The 22,701-nt window shown below is 38.9% G+C and overlaps 2 protein-coding genes across 4 annotated transcripts in view; one reads left to right on the forward strand and one right to left on the reverse strand.

The window, feature by feature from the left end:
• Positions 1-22,701, reverse strand: part of NDUFAF5 (NADH:ubiquinone oxidoreductase complex assembly factor 5) — a 140,102-nt gene that overhangs the window by 6,736 nt on the left and 110,665 nt on the right. The window lies entirely within an intron of this gene.
• Positions 3,199-22,701, forward strand: part of SEL1L2 (SEL1L2 adaptor subunit of SYVN1 ubiquitin ligase) — a 73,518-nt gene continuing 54,015 nt past the window's right edge. For 2 of the 3 annotated variants that reach the window (XM_066236647.1, XM_066236649.1), the window contains exons 1-3: positions 3,199-3,361; positions 16,694-16,796; positions 21,795-21,957. In XM_066236647.1, coding sequence (XP_066092744.1) covers positions 16,747-16,796; positions 21,795-21,957 — 213 coding nt within the window. In that variant the 5' untranslated portion in view covers positions 3,199-3,361; positions 16,694-16,746. Of the gene's footprint in view, positions 3,362-16,693; positions 16,797-21,794; positions 21,958-22,701 lie in introns of those variants that run through there. The other variant, XM_066236648.1, reaches the window with a different exon arrangement.

Raw genomic sequence — 22,701 nt, forward strand, 5'->3', positions numbered from 1 at the left:
TACTCCCACTGGGTGAGAGAAGAATCAAATCAGGAAACAATGGCCACTGAAGAAGGAGCAGGTAGAAACACTAAACCACCCGTGGCATTGGACAAGCTAGCACTGGCCCCTTAACTTAGCTTTTAACTGTTTCTGAATTGAAATTTTGTTTATTTTAATGACAGTAAGAATGATGATCCCATTGTACCAGGGAATGTTGAAGGCTCATCATCATCCATTTTCTCTTCTTTGTGATACCCAGATGGTATGTCCCCAGCTCCCCGTGCAGTGAGGGAGAGCGATGTGACAGTTTCCCCCAGTGGAAAGTGGCTGAAAGCACTGTGTGCCACTTCCAGGCCTGGCCTATTAAAGAAAAGAAAACGAAACGAAATAAACAAAACCCTTTCGGCTCATGATCTTCCATGCTCTTTTCTTCTCTGCCTGCTAGATATCAATACTTAGGAAAACTTTGGACTTCATTTGTTGAAGCCAGCACAGCTTCTGTCTGCCTGGGTCCTTGAATGACAGCACGGAGCAGCGCTGCCACGGTCTTGAACACCTGCCTATTGATGTTGAGCCATTATACATTGTGGATTTATTTGTTAGCATGCACTATTTGTCACATACTTAAACATTTTTTAAAAATTCACTGCTTATGACAATTCAAATTTAACTGGGAATTTTGTATTTTTATTTGCTAAACCTGGTCCCTTCCCCCCATTGAGAAGAATCACACTCAAAGCCCTTACAGATCCACACAGAAACTTGTACATCAATGTTTATAGCCGCACTATCATAATAGCCAAAATGTGGAAACATCCCAAATGTTTATGAGCAGACAAATGGGTGGACAAAACGTAGTATACCCATATAAGGAATGTAGGATACCCATATAAGGAATGCAGGATACTCATATAAGGAATGGTGTTCTGATGCATGCTACAGCATGGATTCACTTTAAAACCTTATGCTAAGTGAAAGAAGTCAGTTACTAAAGCCCACATACTATTTAAATGCCAGAATAAGAGAATCCATAGAGCTAGAATGTAGAATGATTAGTGGTCGCTTGGGACTGGGAGTAGGGAGAATGGGAAAATAGGGAGGGTAATCACCAAAGGATTCATGCTTTCTTCTTGAAGTGATAAAAATATTCTAAAATTGACTGTGGTGATGGTTGCACATATTAGTGTATATTCTGAAAACCATTTAATTGTATACTTTAAATGTACAATCATACATTTATAATTATAGTATGGGAATTATATCTCAAAAAAGCTGTTTAAAAATAAAAGTCCTTATATAGTCTGACCAGGCAGTGGCACAGTGTATAGAGCATCAGCTTGGGATGCAGAGGACCCAGGTTCAAGACCCTGAGGTCACCAGCTTGAGCGCAGGGTTGCTAGCTTGAACATAGGATCATACACATGACCCCATGGTCGGTGGCTTGAAGCTCAAGGTCAGTGGCTTGAGTAAGGGGTCACTTGCTCTGCTGGAGCCCTCCGTTCAAGGCACATGTGAGAAAGCAATCAATGAACTAAGACTAAGGAGCTGCAACAAAGAATTGATTCTTCTCATCTCCCTTCCTGTCTGTCTGTCTCTATCTGTCCCTCTCTCTGTCTCTCTCTCTGTCTCTGTCACACACACGAAAAGTCCTTACATAGGTTCCTGTCCCTGCATACTCTAGCCTCTGGGTCACTGCTCTGATGTCTTTGCTACCTCATGGAAAGGTGTTAAGGAGTCCAGAAAGTGACCACAGAAAGAGGGAGTTTAAATTTGATACTAAAAAAAAAATTAAAAACAAACAAAAACCTTTCTTTTTGGGAGTAGTACTTGACTAAGAAGTTTTTTAATCTTCCAGTATAATTTTTTTCTGAAAAAGTATATATGTAAGTCATGAATATGTATCTCCATAAAGCTTTTTAATTTTCTCTCTTAATTTTGGCATTATTTTCTATTACTCAAACACAACTCCTTCAAACTCCTCTCCCTAATTAAAATAGATTAATTAGCCTGGCCGGTTGTCTCAGTGGTAGAGTGTGAGCTCTGCATGTGGTATTCCTGGGTTCCATTCCCAGCCAGGGCACACAGGAGAAGTGCTCATCTGCTTCTGCACCCTACCCCCTCTCTTTTCTCTCTATCTCTCTCTTCCCCTCCCACAGCCAAGGCTCCTTTGAAGTAAAGTTGGCCCGGGCACCAAGGATGGCTCCTTGGTCTCTGACTCAGGTGCTAGAATGGCTATGGTTGCAATGGAGAAATGCCCCAGATGGGCAGAGTATCACCCCCTAGTGGGCTTGCTGAGTGGATCCCAGTCAGGCACATGCAGAAGTCTGTCTCTCTGCCTCCCTGCTTCTCATTTCAGAAAAATAAAAAATAAGTAAAATAGATTATACAATTTTTGGAAAGTACTTTGGAAAACATTTTATTACACTTTTATTCTAGCCAGTTATAGGATTTTTTAATTTTATATCTATTATAAATTTGTTGTAATGTGTAAGGCAGTACCAACATCTTCATCTCTTTTTTTTTTAAGCTCACATGATTGATATTACCATGAGAACTCAACAGTAGAAGAGTAAAATTAGTTAAATTCTCCTACTATTATATTTATAACATTTAGGTTTTAATACTTGGCTCTGCAGTTCAAATGACAATGCGTTAGGTGTAAAGGTTTTTACATAAAACATATGAGTTCTTAAAGTGAAGGATGTTATTTTGATCTGAAAAAAGCAAGATACAGAATTAGACACAGAGGACCCAGGTTCAAAAACCCAAGGTTGCTGGCTTGAGTACAATCTCAGTGGGCTTGAACACAGGGCCATCAGTTTGAGAGCAGGGTCACTGGCTTGAGTGTGGTATTGTAGACATGATCCCCTGGTTGCTGGTTTGAGCCCAAAGGTCACTGGATTGAAGCCCAAGGTCACTGGCTTGAGCAAGGGGTCATTTGCTCTACTGGAGCCACTGGTCAAGACACATATTAGAAAGCAATCAATGAACAAATAAGGTGCCTCAATGAAGAATTGATGCTTCTCATCTCTGTCCCTATCTGACCCTCTCTCTCTCACTAAAAAAGAAAGAAAGAAAGAAAGAAAAAACAAGAAAAAAACAGAATTAGAGTGCCTTAATTAATATTTTTTCCATGAATAGATGAATTTTCCACTTTCCTGTTTAATTTTTTTGTTACACAAAAAGTGAACAAAAATCTTTTTTTTGTAGCTATCAGCGAATGAAATCAAACAATTTTTATCACATGTGTTGAAACGAAGAAAATCGGACAGAATAATCAATAAAAGAGAAAATCTCTTAGAAAAAAAGAAGAATCAACGTAAATTAAGAGTAGAAGGAATTCAAAATAAACATCTCTCAAAAAGGAATCAAGATTATTGTAAGTTGAATTCCCTTTCACGTGTAAGTATATAATTACTTTATGTAATCTAAAATTGAATTTTAGAGTTACTTTCTGAAAAGTCTTAGGATATAATAACAAATATTTATATTAAATTTGGTAGTGTCTATTCCTCATTTTAGATCTAGAATTTGTACTGATGATAATAAGCAAGGTTGATAATTAAGACTCATGGGGAAAAAAATCTCCAAAATTATGTGGATAAAACATTTATCAGCTATTCTGCTAAGAAGCCCTTATACTTTGAAGAAAAACAAAATTAATATAATGCTCTTTTATTCCTAGTCTAGCTGAACTCCCCCTAGTAAAGACATACCTGATTAATGAATTTTTTCCTCTGGCTAAAAGAATGGTTTAAAAAATATAAACAATGTCTTCATAGATTCTGTGTATAGGAGTTAACTAGTGCTCAATTATAAAGTTTAAGAGTCAATTTCAACATTTTATTTAAGTGTGACACAAAATATTTCTATTTTCTAACAGATATACATAAATTTCTATTTTATTAATGTATTATTTAAGAGAAGGAAACTTTTGCCCTGGCCGGTTGGCTCAGCGGTAGAGTGTCGGCCTGGTGCGCGGGGGACCCAGGTTCGATTCCCGGCCAAGGTACATAGGAGAAGCGCCCATTTGCTTCTCCACCCACCCCTCCTTCCTCTCTGTCTCTCTCTTCCCCTCCCACAGCCAAGGCTCCATTGGAGCAAAGATGGCCTGGGCACTGGGGATGGCTCCTTGGCCTCTGCCCCAGGCGCTAGAGTGGCTCTGGTCACGGCAGAGCGACACCCTGGAGGGGCAGAGCATCGCCCCCTGGTGGGCAGAGCATTGCCCCTGGTGGGCGTGCCGAGTGGATCCCGGTCGGGCGCATACGGGAGTCTGTCTGACTGTCTCTCCCCGTTTCCAGCTTCAGAAAAATACAAAAAAAAAAAAAAAAGAGAGAGAGAGAAGGAAACTTTTTTGACAGAGGAAATTAAGATCAATTTTTAACCACATTATAAAAATTATATATATACCTTTAATTTATTTTAAATCTAAATCATATACATTTAAACATTTCATTTGACCATTTTTTTTACATAGAAACATGGCCTGCCTTTTATTTAGCATAGGTCTATTGACTGGCATTTCTAGAATAAATCACACTCAAATTGCATCACCTATGATTTCCCATCTCAGGTTTTTAATGAAACAAAGAACTAAAGACATTTCTGGAACAATCTGTGGGCAGAATCCTTCCAGATACTGCAGACTTTTCCTCCATTCATTTATAAGATGCTTCAACTACAATTAAATTGGATCATTTTTAGTAGTTCTCCTTTATCAAGTTTTTTTTTTTCATGGTATTTCAGTTACTATCCATAGAAACACATTTTCAGACGAGATCGGGCGCGTTCAGGGTGGTATGGCCGTAGACTAGAAACACATTTTCTTCTTGCACTTATACTTATCCAGTTTACATATTTTACTAAATTCTGCAATTATGATAAAACTATAACTGGTCCCAACAGGTTTAGGAACAAGCACTCCTTATTTTTAGTGAACAAGAGATGGGAACAAGCTCACACAGGTACTAAAGAAAATCCTAGAATCTGTAAGAATTTGGTACACTGTGGATTTCAATAAGTTGGGTAGAAGAAATGAGAAGCATTGATTAATTTGGTAAATAAGGTAGGTACAAGTTGTTTAACAGAGCTTCTACTGTTTAAAAAAGTAAATGTTACCTTCGAATGAGATTTTTTTTCCCCTTGTATGTAAGTGGTTATATTGTCTAATAATAATAAATAATAAGTTAACTCTAATTGAGCATTTTCTATATTATTTTAAGTGCTTTATCCAATTTAAAATAGGTTACTATTATCTCCAATTTATAAGATGTGAAACAAGCAGTACAGAGAAATCAAATAATTTGCTTCACAAAACTACGTAATATTTAGTAGGAAAACAGATTTGAACTTAGTTGGTCTGGTGCCAAAATCCTCCAGCTCTTAGCCATTATGCTTTTGACAAAATTAAACTGACAATATCAAGAAATCTCAAAACAGCTTGAGGAAAATATTGAACATACAATGTAAAGATGATGCAATTTCCTGAACATCAAATTTGCTTGAAGGTTTTAAGGGAAAATAAATAATGCTAAATAATTGAAAACATTATTGTAGAACTAACAGCTATAATGTATGTAGTATATTTCAAAATTCACATTTTAAATTACCAAACCTAGGACTTTAAAAAATGTGTTGGCCCTGGCCAGTTGGCTCAGCAGTAGAGCATCAGCCCAGCATATGGAAGTCCTGGGTTTGATTCCTGGCCAGGGCACAAGGAAAAGTGCCTATCTGCTTCTCCACCCACCCTTCACCTTTCTCTCTATCTCTCTTTCCCTCCCATAGCCAAGTCTCCATTGGAGCAAAGTTTGCTCAGGCGCTGAGGATGGCTCCATGGCCTCAGTCTCAGGCACTAGAATGGCTCCAGTTGCAGCAATGTCCCAGATGGGCAGAGCTTTGCCTCCTGGTGGGCATGCCAGGTGGATCTTGGTCAGGTGCATGCGGGTGTCTGTCTTCCGCACCCCTGATTTCTCACTTCGGAAAAATAGAAGAAAAAAAAATGTGTTCCTGTCCTCCAGATCTCTGGGGAGTGTACATGCATTCTTTGCTGCATATCTAAATGTTCTAGGCACTGGCCAGTTGGCTCAGTGGTAGAGCATCAACCTGGCATGAGGATGTTCCAGGTTTGAATCTCAGTCAGGGCACAAAGGAGAAGCTCCCATCTGCTTCTCTACCCCTCCCCCTCTTGCTTCTCTCTCTCTCTCTCTCTCTCTCTCTCTCTCTCTCTCTCTCTTCTCCTCTCCTCCTGCAGCCATGGCTCAATTAAAGCAATTTGGCCCTGGGCACTGAGGATGGCTCCATGGCCTCCGCCTCAGGCAGATAGAAGAGCTGGGTTGCTGAGCAATGGTGCAATGCCCTAGATGGGCAGAGCATCACCCACTAGTGGGCTTGCTGGGTGGATCCCTGTTGGTGCGTATGAGCAAGTCTATCTCTCTGCCTCCCCTCCTCTCACTGAATTAAAATAAAATTAAGTAACATTAAATTAAAATGAAATAAAAGAAATGAAATAAATAAAACAGTTCTAAAAACATTTGAGAAGCCCTGTCTTACAAGTCATAATATCTGTTTATCAAGCTTTACATAAACTAGAAAATATGTCCTGCTGTCTAAATCTTAATATTTTAAGAGTACTTTCCTCAATATTTATTCCAAAAGACTAGCTCACTGATGATTCAAAGAGCTGGCTCTAGATATGACAAAAATGTTGACGTGTGTTACAATACTTCAAGTATCAAGTAGGGTTTTGACAGGAAACAAATGACATGTTTAAACTGAGTCATTTGCGAAAAATGTAATAAAGGGATAATTTCTAAAGGTGGAGACAGTGTATAGGAAAACCACAAAGTACTCGCCAGCAACCCAGAAGAGAAAGCCAGGAAATAAAGTTCTCCTACCTCATGTTCTTCCTACCCTCCATTCCTCCTACTGGTGCCTTTTAACCCAGCCTAACCAGAAACTGGACGGGAAGGGAGTCCACTGATGCAGTCTATGTGGGCAAGTGTCCCAGGGCACAGGACAGGTGGAGGGGAGCTAGAAAGGCAATCAGAAGACATGCAGCATACCAGTCTCCAGACAAAGAAATTAGGTAACATGTACTAAAAGATGAAGGACACTTAATGGAATGAAATAGTAGCATAATTATTCTGAAAGTAAATTTTCAGAATTTTAGAATTAATTAGGGAACTTTAGAGGTCATTTAATCTAGTATCATCATTCATCAGTTATTCCTGGCAGACAGCAACCAGCTCCTACATAAATAGTAGTACTAAGCTCACTATATCATACAAAGCAGCTTATAGCATTATTTAATACATCTCTTGCTTATGAAGTTAACTTAGATTAAACCAACAGTGATCTTAAATGGTGGTCTGTGTTTGTATTAAATTATGGCAGTTGGAGCTGGACATAATAATCTTGTTATTGACTGCTTCACACAGAGTACTTCACTGAATACTGTGGCTTGTGCATATCGTTTCTAAGATCCTGTTAGTTGTTCTTGACATCATTTGCAGAGATGACATATAATGATCATCCGGCACATTTAAATATTTGCTCAACTAAAGTACTGAACTAGTGTATCAGTCAGGGCTCAACTGGGGGGGGAAAAAAGAACCAGTAAGAGATATATGTTGAAGGATTTATTGCAAAACATTGGCTACGTGACTGCAGGGGCTGGCTTTCAACAGTCCAGGAGCTGAAGCCACGGTTTGCAGGTGGAATTTTTCTTCTGCAGGGAGAACCTAGTTCCATTCTTTAAGCCTTTCAGTTGATTAAATTGGGCTTTAATAACATCTACAAAATACCCTCACAACAATAGCTAGTGTTTTATTTAATAACTGGGGACTGTAGCCTAGCCCGGTAGACATAAAATTGATCATCATAGCCAGGGATCTTCTAGTTCTTACATGTTCATCTAAACTTCGAATCTAAACATAATATTTTACATTTATGTCTATTAAACTTTATTGAGTTCATTTTATACTATTATTTTAACCTATTGATTATATCAGCCAATTCATCAGCTATTCTCTTCTCATTTTCTGTCATTCAAAGTGTTGACAAGCATGCCTCCCAATCTTTTGCTTGAGTTCTTGTTAGAGTAGCAAGACAGGATCAAGTTTAGATCCTAGAACCCACAATAACCCATTGTAAATTTCTGGAATTATATCTACCCACTGATCAACCCGATACAAATGAGGTTGAGAAAATAAAATTTTATTTACCAGAATGCCTTGTACAATGATCACTGCCCTTGTTGGGAAGATGACTTAAAATATGTATTTGTGGACAGAAGGTAGGCAAACACCCCTTTCTGACCCTCTCCAATCCCACACAGAAGCCTGGTGTCAGCTGTTCCAAGTATTCGGAGTGGAAAATAATTGCACTGCAGAGCCAGAAAGAAAAATCTTGTCATTTTACTTTAGCGAGAGTGAGAATAAAAGAGAATAGAAGAAGAAATATGGAGAAAGTGGAGAAAAAAGCCAGAAAGGTGGTTATTGGTTGTACCAGTTTGAGAAACCAATAAAACTCCAAAGTTGGGGATCCTACCTGATATTTTTAACTCAGTGATGCCTAAGATAACCATTAGAGTTGTTTTTGTTTTTTGGAATTACTGATCTCATTTTGCTCTATAAAATTTTTGGTAAAAATTTACATTTCTCATAAATGTAAGAGTGAATATGCGGGGGAACAATTTGAAGTGATGTTGAGTTGCACTGGGGTGGATATGGGACAACCCAGGGAAAGTACCTGTGCAATCAAGAGCTAAGAAAGTAGGGGAAACTTGGAGAAGTAATATTCCCTAGAGGGAGGATTTGAAGTTCACAAGCCATGGAATGAACGAGGATTATGGGTTACATGTGGTCATTGGGCTGGCTAAAACCGTGCTAACTTTTATTCTCATTCAACATTTTGTACACAGAATTTCTTAAAAGTTAGGATGTTCTGTATAAATGCTATTCCTCAATCTTACTAATCCCTCAGCAAGGAGAAATGAGATTTAACCTAACATTCACAAAAGCCCTTCCTAATTCTTATTGATCACATCTACCTAATTCAAGGCTCATAAACCATTTATAATAAGCTGTTCTAGAAATTAAACAGATTAACATCAAGCTGTTTCTGGGATATTAATTTTTTACTTCACATCTTGAAAATAGGGGAAGTATTTATCCATTTCCGGTCCTCTAACATTTGTACCTTTCCCTAGAATTCCTCACATATAACCAATAGCATTTTATTCCCATTGCCACAAGGCAAAATCTGGCTTTGTATCTGTCACATAGTTAATATGAATAAATATTGACTGAATAAAATTGAGTTGAGTTCTTTCTATATAGAGCTAGGATGTAAATACTCAGACCTTCTTATTCCAAGTTTACCATTCTCAACAATATACTACAACATAGGTGCTATATAAAAATAATAAAGCCTTACATTTTTAGAGTAAATTTGAAAAGTGTTTTACAGTTGAACACAATGCTTTCACATCCATTACATTTTTTTTCCTTATTAGGCCATTTTTATTATCAGTGGATAAGTATATTCATCTGGCACAATTTCACCAGAACATACTGAATTTTTTTTTAAGTTCGATGACTTTATTTTTATTATACTTATTTTTTTAATTTAATTTATTGTGTTTACATAGATTCTAGGGTCACCCCGAATGCATCCCTCCATTACATTTTTTAATGGCATGTTCAGTTTCCCCCAGGGTATCTTGTCACTATAACTTCAACAGCTAATTCTTCTTTCTGAATCAGAATCGAGTCTAATAAGGTAAATATCTTTATTAAATTATTAGCAAGACAAATCAATAATTAATCAAGAAGTGGGAACACTGGAGCCTATTACTGCAGGCTACTGGAATACTACCTTCTTTTTTAATTTGTATTTTTCTCCTTTTTATAGAATTTATTTGGGTGACACTGGTTAACAAAATTGTACATGTTTGGGTGTACAATTCTACAACATATCATCTGTCCACCGTACTGTGTGTTCATCACTGCAAGTCAAGCCTCCATCCATCACTAATATCACCCTACCCTCCTCCACTTCCTCCCCCCTCACTCCCTAGTCATCACCCTGTTGTCATTCATGCCCATGAGTTTCTCTCTCTCTCTTTTTTTTTCTCAATCCTTCCAACAAGTCTGTCTGTTCTTTGCTTGTTAGTTTATTTAACACTACCTTCTATACCCTATCTGACAAGGTCCTTCCTGGTGTTTGTTAGATTTAATCATCATTAGTTTTGGAGATCAGATCACTACTGTGTTCTTGGCTGAAGGGCGACTGTCTTGGAATCTTGCATTAAGCCAGTCTTGGCATTCTTTTTCTTGTTTCTGGAGTCTGTGATCAGCTAGGCTAAGTTTGTATCACTTGCATTCCACTTGTTGACTCTTGGAACATATGTGAAGATATTGTGAAGTGCCATTCAGATTCCCTCTTCAGTGAGGGACTTGTTGCCCAATTGTTGGTAGTGCCGTTTGCAGACTAGCCTTCAGCAGCCAGTCCCTTCGAGGACCGACTCAGGTATAGAGTACTATATACCTACCTGGGCCAGCCCACTTCCCAAGGCTAATCAATTCAGGAGCATAAAGGCTTGATCATTTTAAGCTAACTTGGGATGAGTTAGAAAAGCCATTTTAGCGGTGAGCCCCCTTTGTGGTCAGGGAAGGATTTAATTGGGCCTGTGTGCCCAATGCATCTTCTCCCCCAAGTGTGGTCTCCAAGGGCACTTCTTAATTGCACCAGGAACTCTTAGAGGCTGCTTATCAAGAAACCCAAACTGCATACCATTTAACACCTTTCCTATTACAGTATGGTATTGACAAATAGATTTTAAAAAATAGAAAAGAGTCTAGAAGCAATCCCATATATACAGAAGAACTTTGTATATAAGAGAAGTGACATCACAAATTAACTGGAAAAGGATAAGCAAATTGTACATAGGCAATTGATTCTCATTTGGAAGAAGAGGAAGATCGGATCTCATCCTCATATATGAAAGTAAATTCCAGGTGGGCTGGATTAAAGACCTAAATGTGAATATCAAAGCTTTAATTATTTTAGGTAAAAAAAAATGACATTGGCATATGAAATGAATTCTTATTTAAAAACAAAAGAAAACCATAATGGCAAAAATTCACAACTTTTATATTTTTTTACAAAAAAAAAATAGTTTATTATATAAAGTGAAAAAATGTCCCACAGACTAGAAGAAGGTATTGAAATAAATATTTAGTCAAGGAAGAATTAGCATTAGTAATATAAAAAATACTTACAAATGAATAAGAAAATCAAATTTTAAAAATGAGTAGAGGATATATATAGGCAGTTCTTAAAAGAAAACCATGAACAGCCGGTAAAGATACTTGGAAATGCAAATTTGATAGCAAAGATTTATCATTTTACAGAGACTGGGAAATATACTTCAGATAACCCCATGAGTGATCTGGACTGTAATAAAATAGGAAGTCTTACACATTCTGAATGACAGTATAAGTTTGGTACACCTCTTTAAGGAGCAACTTGTAATATCTAATAACATTTAAAATGCAAATATGTATTTTTTAGAAGTATATTCTAAAGAAATTCTCACAATCCCTATAAGAAAACATGTGCAGGAGTTTCCATTGTAGAATTGGTTTTGGTAGCATAGAAGTGGAAAAATTAATGTCTCTGGAATGGGGAGGATAATGAGTGGAGGAATGAATTAATAAACTGGTCCATTAATACAACAAATTTTGACCAGACAGTTGGCTCTAGTTAAAATGAACGGATGAAGCCTACTTGTATTCAGTCACATAGATCTCAAAAAGTGAAAAATCAAGTTGTACAAGTATATAGAGTATGATGCTATTTATATAAAGTATAGAAAATACCAGTTACCTATATGTAGTGAAAGAGCTGCTAGCATCTTCGGGAAGATAGCTACTTCCTAAACAGGAGCAGGGGGAAAGGGATGTTAGGAGGAGGTTTTAGATGATCTGTAACATTGTTTTTCTTTTACAGAGGTACCTAAACAAGGCAAAATGTTACCATCTGTTAAATTGTGCATGTGAAAGGAGAAGGCTAGATCTTACTTTTTGGAATTTTATTGTGTGTGTATTATTGAAATATTTCATGGTTAATTTTTTTCTCTTTTTTTGTATTTTTCTGAAGTGAGAAGCAGGGAGGCAGAGAGACAGACTCTGGCACGTGCCCGACTGGGGTCCACCCGGCATGCCCACTAAGGGGTGATGCTCTGCCTATCTGGGGCATTGCTATGTTGCAACTGGAGCCATTCTAGTACCTGAGGTGGAGGCCATGGAGCCATTCTCAGCACCTGAGCCAACTTTGCTCCAATGGAGCCTTGGCTGCGGGAGGGGAACAGAGAGATAGAAAGAAAAGAGAGAGGGGGAAGGGTGGAGAAACAGACGGGCACTTCTCCTGTGTGCCCTGGCCAGGAATCAAACCCAGGAATTCCACACACCAGGCTGACACTCTACCACTGAGCTAACCAGCCAGGGCCTCATGGTTAATTTTTAAAGAAAAAAAATAGAGATTAGTTTCATTTGCCACAAATAGAATCTACACATAGATGTATATTAAATATGTTAACTACCACAATTTTTAAGTTTGTATGTGTAACACTTAAAATTATCTTATGTACCCTTTGAAAAACAGTAACCTGAGGTGGTACAAATAAGCAGGTACAGCTAAGTGTCAACCCAGCTGCTTTTGGCAGGCACTCCTGCCCACCAGAAGGCCACAAGCAGAGCATGTCACCAGCTTTCAATTGCCCCTTCTGTTCCCTCTCATTACTGAAAAGCTTACCATTATCCAAGGCTTCCCACAGAACCTGGCTTCTTATATAATCATTTCCAAATCAGAGACTATCAGTTGTGTGTAACAATGCTCTGAATCATCAAGACCTGGTTAATCATGCTCATTATCTTCTGTTGGGGAAAGTGGAGGAATATACTATATTTCTTATACAGATTTATATCAAAAAACAGTCAAAATAAAAAGAGATATGATTCATCTAATGTGAAAAATAATTTATACAAAACATTTCTCAATAATGTCAGATAAAATATTACTATGACTAAAAAAGCTCATTGTTTAAAAGACTAATAACAAATTATAGTACATTTATTTTTGAAACATAGTTTGAATGCAGTTTGCAATTTTTTTACCAGTTGATAGCAGCTTTTTGTTTCTCACATGGTTCTGCATATTATGTATATAACTCTGAGAAGCAGTATTATGAGCACAGACTCTGGAGTCAGGCTGCCTAGATTGGAATCCTCATCTGCCAGGTGCCAAGTGTGTGATCTTGGGCAGGCTCCTTAACCTTTCTATGCCAACATCACCTCATGGATAAAATGGAAATGATAATAGCTCCTTATTTTTACAGTCAATGAGAAAACTACCTGATGCCTAAGTGCTTTATAAACGTTAGCTCCTATTATAACATATATGTATTAGTTTCCATTCTTCACCTGTTTTATGAACTGTATTTCTTACTGCTAAATTAAGTTTTAGATGTTGGATTAAATCTAAGTCAGAATCTTGTTGTTTTAAGTTTTTATTTAATTTTTTCCATTGATTTGAAAGGGGGGAGGTAAGGGGGAAGCATTACCTCGTTGTTCCACTTAGTTTTCCCATTTATTTGTGCACTCACTAATTGCTTCCCCCACGTGCCCTGCAACCTAAATGCTCCGTGACAACGCTCTAACCATTGAGCAATCTGGCCAGGGCCTCAGGTTTTGCTTAGCAGATATTTGAAGAGGAAATTTTTATTTTACCTGTAATATAATTTGTCTATAAGTATGTAAGTAATCTCACAATACCATTGGAGGTTTTTATGTATGGCAACAATGATCTGAAGAAATGTGAATAAACTTGATCTTTGTAACTATCTGTGCTCTTAATGTATTTGAGTTGATCGCATCTTTCTCTGACTAAATTCTTTGCTGAGTCATTCTTTCTAGGATGGCATGTTATTTTTAGTAATGAATCGTTATTCTCCCTTCTAATCTGGGAGTGTTTCTTCCTGGCACACATTAAAGGCAAATGTGCAGATCTCTTCTGATGCATTATTTAGAAAATCAGAAGCTGAGGTTGGTTTATATTAAATACAATTGAATTTAGGTAAGAAAGATGCAGTGTTTATATAGATAAGATTTCCTGCAGAATAAAGACTTCCCCATTTTTATCACTTTGAATCATTTTAATGGTGAAAGCACCTGGTCTTTAGTTAGACTAAAACACACTCATAAAAACAAAATAAAACAGCCTTCAAAGAAGTGAGTTGCTTGGGCATCTAGCTGGCTAGGCAAGTCAGATGTCTAGCACCTGGAGACGTTAGGGTCCCACAGAAAATTGCCATTCCCTCTACATTTAGAATGCAGCCACTGATCTGATGAGTAGTTGAGTTTCGGTGCATTCCTTCCCACGGGAAGAAGGGGCAGCTTGTTTTCTATGTGATATAGAGTCAACAACTGTATTAGTTTGCTAGGGCTGCAATAACAAAATGCCATAAGTATGGTGGCTTACTCAACAGAAATGTGCTTTCTCACAGTTCTGGAGGCTATAAGTCTATGATCAGCAGGGTTGGTTTATTCCATAGCCTCCCTCCTTGGATTAAAGATGCCCACCATCTCACTGTGTTTTATATGGTCGTTTCTCTGTGTCTGCATCACCCTGGTGTCTCATTCTCCTTTTATAAGGACACCACTCCCACCCCAATGGCCTCATTTTAATTTAGTTATCTCTTTAAATATCTTATTTCCAAATGAAGTTATATTCTGAGATACTAGGGATTGGGATTTCAATATATAAATTTTAGGAGATACAATTCACCCCATCACAGTGTACAGGTTAGATATGGTGTAATCATAATAAGACTACAAAAATAATAAAATGTCAAGACCTCTCAACAACTTATGTCTCTGACAAACACTAAAATATAAAAGCATCTTGTTGGAGCACGTTCCACACTTGCTGCTGTCTTAAACAAGGCTCCGGCATCCCTACTTCTACCTGCTTTATTCCTGATGCCGACCCTCAACACGTAGCAGCAAGCTTAGAGCCCCTACCAGGACAGAACGGCAGGCATCCTCTAGTCAGCTATTCAGAGGACTTCAGACTCATGAAGACCCTTTATATCAAATTCGGAATGGTCTCAAATCATTTCCTGACTGTGATTTCCCCAAATCTGGAAATCATTAAATTCTAAAAAGAGAATTAAAGTATTGTCAAAATAATTTTATCTGATCATTGAACCCTCTTAAAGAAAACTTGTATTTCAATATATTTGGAAAACATAAAAAAGAATTGCAAATAAAAAGTAAAAGCCATGGGCAGAAATCTGTAGTGGTAAATCATTCCCCTTAGGTATATGCATGCCAAGTCAGCCTTTCAAAATTTATTCTCACTCTTTGAAAGCATGTTTATAGGAGCAATTGCTATGGCAAACACAGATTAGTAGGTTTTCCCATTGTCTTGCCTACTTAATCATGAGCATAGATAACATATAACTCAAAGCAGAAATTAGATGCTAAAATGTCTGGAATTACCAAATTGATTCAATAACTTGAAGCATTCAAAATAATTGTAAATTAGCTTTTAAGTTAAATTTTTTTTTAATTTAAAAAAGAAAGTGAACAACTCTGATAACTTACCAGGGAGAGGAGAAGCAAGAACCACCGAAAGTTCCTTGTGGTCTTGTTAATGAGGCATCAAATCCCAGAATGCCTCTATGCCTCTACTTTAAAATCACTTCAGAAGCGGTTCATCTCTTCAGAAGTTTTGCTGTTTTGTAGTGGACTTCAAAAGGCACTGTGAATTTGTAGAAGACCGTGTGTGTGTGTGTGTGTGTGCGCGCGCGCGCGCGCACGCGGACTTTAAAGGTAGCCATATATCCCCATCTATAAACACATGATGTTTTAAAAATTGTGAGATATTATATAAATATTTGAAAAATATCACGATCATAGCAGATGAAATTCTATTTCTTTGTTTCCATTAAATCCTATAAAACTTACATAGATCCCCCATCCCACAAAGCAAGTTATCATTGATACTCTTTCTGTGTGTCTTTTTTAAGGTGTGTGGCACACTTCCTCTGCCCTCTTATTCCTGAGGCTCATCCCCAACAGTTCTCAGACAGTCGAGAAAAGTCTTAGGTTCTAGGGGAGGAGGATGGACCTCGGGCAGAGTAAACTTTTTACCTCCCATCTTAGGTACACACCAGTCATCTCAGAGATGCCTGTTGCCTGTGTTCTTCCTTTTGGAATCTTATGGCTCTGAGGTTAGGTGGTCCATGCTCAGATAAGGGGGTCTGGGAGCTGAGAGCTTGGTGTCTAAGATCCAGCCATTGGGATATACCAGGCAGACCCTTCTCTCGGAGGCCTTGCTTCCTGCCTTCTGCCTACAGGACTTTGTGTCCTGTATCCCTGTTTTGAAAGGGGAACATCTCCTTCCCTTCTGCCATCAGAAGCATCTCTCTGTCCCCTCCACCCTCCAGACCCTTCCACAACAGACAGAGACAGGGTACATTTGCAAGCAGTTTCCATCTTCTGGCCAAAGGTTAGGTGATGTTCTTGAAATGAAGAGATTAAAAAAGAAGCAGCACACAACTCAAACTAATATGCCAGCATATTACTTTTAAATGTGAAACACAAAAATAATGTCACTTTTCCTTGTTTGTCCATATATATTGTAGTAAAAAAGCAAGCAAAGAAAAATTTCACAGACGAAGGAGACCAGCTATTTAAGATGGGCGTCAAGCTTCTCCAGCAGTCCAAAAGCCAGAAACAAAAAGCGGAGTAAGTCTCTATCCAGTTACACAAGCCAAGTTAAATTCCCAGGTTGAGAAAAAGAACAATCCAAAATCTAGTTTGCCATTAAAATTTTATTGAAATAACAAGTAAGCATATCTGCCCATTAACTTTTGTTTTTTGTAGGGTCAACTAGTGTTTAAAGACTCCTATAAAGTATCAGACTAGAGAAATACAACCATATGTGAAATTGTGGTTCCTACACATTTTAGTGAAATACAGAAGTAAGGCACTTACCTGAGCATTCGGGTAAAAACATTCTCTTTTGGCTTTTTATTAGATATTCCAAATGAAATTAAATATGTGTTTGTTTAAATTAGAGTAGTTGTTTTAGAACTTTATTCTGCCTAACTAAGCATTTGTCCAGCATTTTCTGGTTTTAAAGCAATTTCATGGATGTGATCCCATTTTATACCCAGAACACACTTATGAGTTAAAAAGAGCTTCATTCTTTTCTATTAAAAATGGAGAACAGATATCAAGGATGTTGAAGTGAGGTGATCACATATACACAGTAGGGAAGTGGCTAAGCTATACATGTCCACTTTTCCACTTGTCTCCTTTGTCTTCAGCATAGTCAGAAATCTTCTGCCTGACCCGGCAGTGGTGCAGTGGATAGTGCATCAACGTGGAACACCAAGGACCCACGTTTGAAACCCTGAGCTCACCAGCTTGAGTGTGGGATCATAGACATGACCCCATGGTTGCTGGCTTGAACCTCAAGGTCACTGGTTTAATCTAAGGTCTCTGGCTTGAGCAAGGGGTTAATGACTCAGCTGGAGCCCCCTGGTCAAGGCACATATGAGAAAGCAATCAATGAACAACTAAAGTGCCACAACAACGAGTTGATGTTATTCATCTCTCTCCCTTTCTGTCTGTCTGCTTGTCTGTCTCTCTATCTCTCTCTTTTACTAAAAATAAAAGAAAAAGAAAAAGAAAGAAATCTCCCCTCATTAGAGGAGCACAATGTGAGGTTGCTCTTCAGGTCTCTAGTTAAAACTTTGGGTCAAATCTTAGCTCTACCATTTACTGGCTAAGTGATCCTGGGCAAGTTACTTAACCTCCTTTTTCCCTGAATAATACAGTCATGCTCTTAGAGCAATGCCTGACACACAGTAACCAGGAGATAAGCATTTGTTTTCATCACTAGTCCTCTAACTGATACGTGGAAGGTGTGGGATAAAAGAAAGCAATGGTGTCTTGAACCAATAGTAAAAAGAATGGACTCTGAACTCCCATCAAGGAGACATCTTTTGTTTTTACACAAATTAAGCATACCTATTGGCCCTGGAGGAAGTGTCCCTGAGCTGTACTAGCCAACCCTAGACAGGACAACAGCAGAGTCCATGAATTCTCTCTCTCTCTTTTTTTTTTAAATTAGGTGAGAGGTGGGGAGGCAGAGAGACAGACTTCTGCATGTGCCCCTACTGGGACTCACCCAGCAAGTCCCCTACAGAGGATGAGGATGCTCTGCCCATCTGGGACCACTGCTCCATTGCTTGACAACTGAGCTATTGATATTTTAGCACCTGAGGCTTAGCCATGAAACCATTCTTAGCACCCAAGGCCAACTTGCTTGAACCATTTGAGCCATGGTTGTTGGAGGAGAATAGAGAGAGAGAGAGAAGGAAGCAGGGGAGGGGTGGAAAAGCCAATGATCACTTCTGTGTGCCCTGACTAGGAATCAAATCCAGGGCTTACACACACCAGGCCAACACTCTACTGCTGAGCCAACAGGCAAGGGTCTGTGAATTCTTTCTTAAAACTCAAACAGAAGAGTATAGGAATATAAAGGACAAGGGGACACTCAACTATGACCCTGGTTATGACAATATTAGCAACTTCTATTTATAAGCACCTATTCTGTGCTAGTTAATGTTTTAGGCGTTTATGTATGTAATATGATCCATTGCTTACTATTATATTGTTAGGCATACGCTATTATCCCCAAATTACAAAGGAAGAAATGGAAGGTCAAAACAATTCTGTAATTCTTTTAGAGTCAAAAAGAAAGAAGTGAGGGAATTGGTCCTCTCATTCATTCAGTCAATCATTCATTCAGCTTCTTTGTATGTATAAAAGGAAAATTATGCCCTGGCCGGTTGGCTCAGCGGTAGAGCGTCGGACTGGCGTGTGGGGGACCCTGGTTCGATTCCCAGCCAGGGCACATAGGAGAAGCGCCCATTTGCTTCTCCACCCCCACCCCTCCTTCCTCTCTGTCTCTCTCTTCCCCTCCCGCAGCCAGGGCTCCATTGGAGCAAAGATGGCCCGAGCGCTGGGGATGGCTCCTTGGCCTCTGCCCCAGGCACTAGAGTGACTCTGGTCACGGCAGAGCGACGCCCCGGAGGGGCAGAGCATCGCCCCCTGGTGGGCAGAGCGTTGCCCCTGGTGGGCGTGCCGGGTGGATCCCGGTCGGGCGCATGCGGGAGTCTGTCTGACTGTCTCTCCCCGTTTCCAGCTTCAGAAAAATACACACACAAAAAAGGAAAATTATTGAACAAATCAGGCTATTAGAAGTACAGATGTTAAACAAGTTAAACAAGCATGTCAGAAAAATACAAACTTGTCTGAAGGAGTCAAGAAGCCTCAGTGACAGCCAGGGTTAGTTATCATTAAGAATTACTCCCCATCAGCAAGAAGGTTGGGAGCTATGCTGCGGCCTCACGCCAAGTTTCTGATGTGTCCTAGTGATGCTCTTAGCCAACCCCTACCCTAGCATCCACCTTAGCTGTTGCAGTGACAATAAACTACTAAGAGACTAGATGACATGCTCCGAGGGGCTGAGAGGAGGCAACGGCCCCAGTCTGCAGACCAAAGGACTGAAGCCCCATCCCCAGCCTTACTCAGATATTTATTAGCCAGAACAAATAACTCAAAGAAACGGACAGCCAAAGTTTTAAGAGGGTGAAATAAGGGATAAGGAACATGCTGACTTCTGTTCTGAGAGTCTAAACATTTCTTGTTGCTGAATCTTATCCTGCTGTTTCCAGCACACACTGTTTCCAGTACCCTTCAGAGAGGTCCCTGGACTCTTGTCCGCTCAGGGCGTTTGCCCTAGGGCACCTCACTGTCTCTAATTGTCATCCTAACTCTGCATATTGTCATAGCGTATTCCCACACTTAGCATCTAATACCGTATCCATTAGAGATAATCCAGGAACCTAACTGAAGTTTCCTCTCGGGATATGGCTGCCCAGTTTCTCCTACTGTTTCTCTCTTGGGGATTTCAGCCCAGACCTTAAGTGTATCTAATTTACCAACAACTTTCTCCAGTCCTAGGTCCTGCTTCTAGTACTAATTATATCACCTTGAACCTACCTGAAGGGGACCTAGATACCCACCCTTCCCTTGGAATCAAAGACACATAGCAGGATTGGTTTTGCAACCCATTGCTTCCCCCTGGACCAGTGAATAGATATACCACTGGCTCCTGCAGCCCAAGGTTTCTCTGCCTGGGTCCATATTGGTGTCCTTCTAGTCTGAGCATCCTAGCAGGCTATGCAGTTGCCATAGTGAGTCATGTGACAGAGGGTTTTAGAGAGTCTGTATCCTAATGTCAAACCTATCCTTGGATGCCAGACCTTCGCATTCATTGACCTTTGAAACCTTCTATCTTATTTGCTTTTGTTCCCCAGAATCTCAGCTTGCTGTGAGAATTTCTTGCTTAACCTCCTGGCTTCTTCTGTTGCACTGGATTCTATTATCTATCTTGCCATCCAGAACTCTAAAGCCTACCTGGATCCCACTCAGTCCCATCTCTTTTTGTCCATTTATTCTGCTCCAGCTTTTTCCCAAGAGCAGGTTATTTTAACATCGGCCTGGAAAGGTAATGCATAAAGCTGAGTCTCCTGATCCTTCTGAACTGGTAGCCGTGGTAGACAATGTGTGTTTGTTCCTGCGTTTGAGTCAAGGTCACAGGTAGAGGTTATTGCTTTCTTGTCTTTACCAAAAAGGATGTTATCATAGTAAAACTCAATCCCAGAAGTACTCTCTGTCTCTGATGCAAGTTTTGACCTTGCAAGTCTCCCCATCACTACTCTTCTAGCAGATCAGGTGCAGCTGACTTCTGACCCCTCAGAAAATGCCATGTAAGGCAATCCCATGGCATCTATATTTGCACTCACTCAGCTTTCACACATTTACCCACTAATTACAGGAGAAAAATTTCAATGCAATAAAACTTTAGAATTTATGCAATGGTAATAATAATAAAGATAGCCAAGTTTACTGAGTACTTACGCTGCACCAGGTACTATCCCAAGCACTTCATATGAATTATCTCATTGAGTCTTCCCAGAAACCGTATGAAATAGATTCTATTTTTAACCCCATTCCATAGATGAAAGAGGAACAGGGAAGTTAAGTAATTTGCCCAAAGCTCTCAAACTAATAAGTGGTAGAGCCAGGACTTGTACCCAGGCAGTCAAATTCTAGAGCCCTGTAACTGTTAGGTTTTGTTTGGTTAATGCTTTTCCACACAATTTGGCTTTGATCCGCTGAAGAATATGTTGTGCTTTTAAAAAATATTTCAGAATATTAAGGGATAATTGTTCTCATGATATAGTAACTTCCTAGATGTGACAATCCAGTTTTGATTACTTTTCATTGTTTTTGATTACATTGTTATATATTTCAGAGTTTGTTTTATAAAACAAATACTCATTGTGAACTCAGAGTTCAAAATTTTAGGACAAGTGCCTCAATTTTTCACATTATTTGGTATATAAGCTTGAAGCATAATGTATCCTACATACTTCTACTTTTTTATTAGCTTCACTACTTGTGAGATATATTGAAATTATAATCTTGGACTAACCTAGAGGTAAAAAGAAAAATCTACTAGTCTAGAGATGTAACAGACTTCAGCTAAACCGCATTGTGAAGAGCAGTAAAGACTGGGTCCTAGCGAGAAATATCAATAGCATGAGGGAGGGAACTGAAAATTTAATATTTTTATAGACTTCTAATTTTATATTCTTGAAACAGAGCCCACATGCTCTTTGCCAAGGCAGCTGACATGGGAAACTTGAAAGCTATGGAGAAAATGGCTGATGCTTTGCTGTTCGGAAATTTTGGCATGCAGAACGTAACAGCAGCTATCCAGCTATATGAGTCCTTGGCTAAAGAAGGATCATATAAAGCCCAAAATGTGAGTTTTGAAGTGAAATTAAACCTTAAATAGCTGCATCCTGAAATAACTATAGACCAGTGACATGTGAAAGGAGTTGAGCGATAGTATGTATTCCCGCTCTCCTGAGTGCACCCAGAGCTGGGGAAGTTACTGTAATGTGCTCAAGTGGGGTCGTGTCCAGGCAGGGACACAGCAGCAGCCCTGGGCACATTCTTACAGTCACATGGGTGACCTCCAGGAGTGAAACAGAACTCCCTCATCCATCTCCCTGTCTGCCATGTCCATGTGTGTGTTTTGAGATAATTTGAGAACTTTAAATTCCTAACATATATTTTATATAAACTGTATTCACCTATACAAAATATACAGAACTAAATCTATTATATTACCTTAGGATGAGCTAAATATATTTCCTGTTCTATTTTAAGAAATGTGTTTCATTTTATTCCAAGAATAATATAAGCATTTCATAGAAAGTCTGTGAATAGAAAAAAAAAAAAAAGGAAATAAAAAAAAGAAAAGCCCTTCATAAGCCAACTATCCTGACTCAGTTATTGTCTTTTCCCTTGGCTTTCTTCTCTCTGCATCTTTCTCTTTATATCATCCTAATCACAGGCAGGTGCATATATCATTTTGTTCCTGGTTACTTTTACTTAATGCTATAGTGAGAGCATGCTTTCATGTTGCTACTCTTTTGAATGAAACTGTTTCTTTGAAATTACAAAATAAAGTCATGCTCATTACAAAAAAGTCTGAGCCCTG

The sequence above is a fragment of the Saccopteryx bilineata genome, chromosome 6 (assembly GCF_036850765.1).
Source record: "Saccopteryx bilineata isolate mSacBil1 chromosome 6, mSacBil1_pri_phased_curated, whole genome shotgun sequence".
Classification (NCBI taxonomy): Eukaryota; Metazoa; Chordata; class Mammalia; order Chiroptera; family Emballonuridae; genus Saccopteryx; species Saccopteryx bilineata.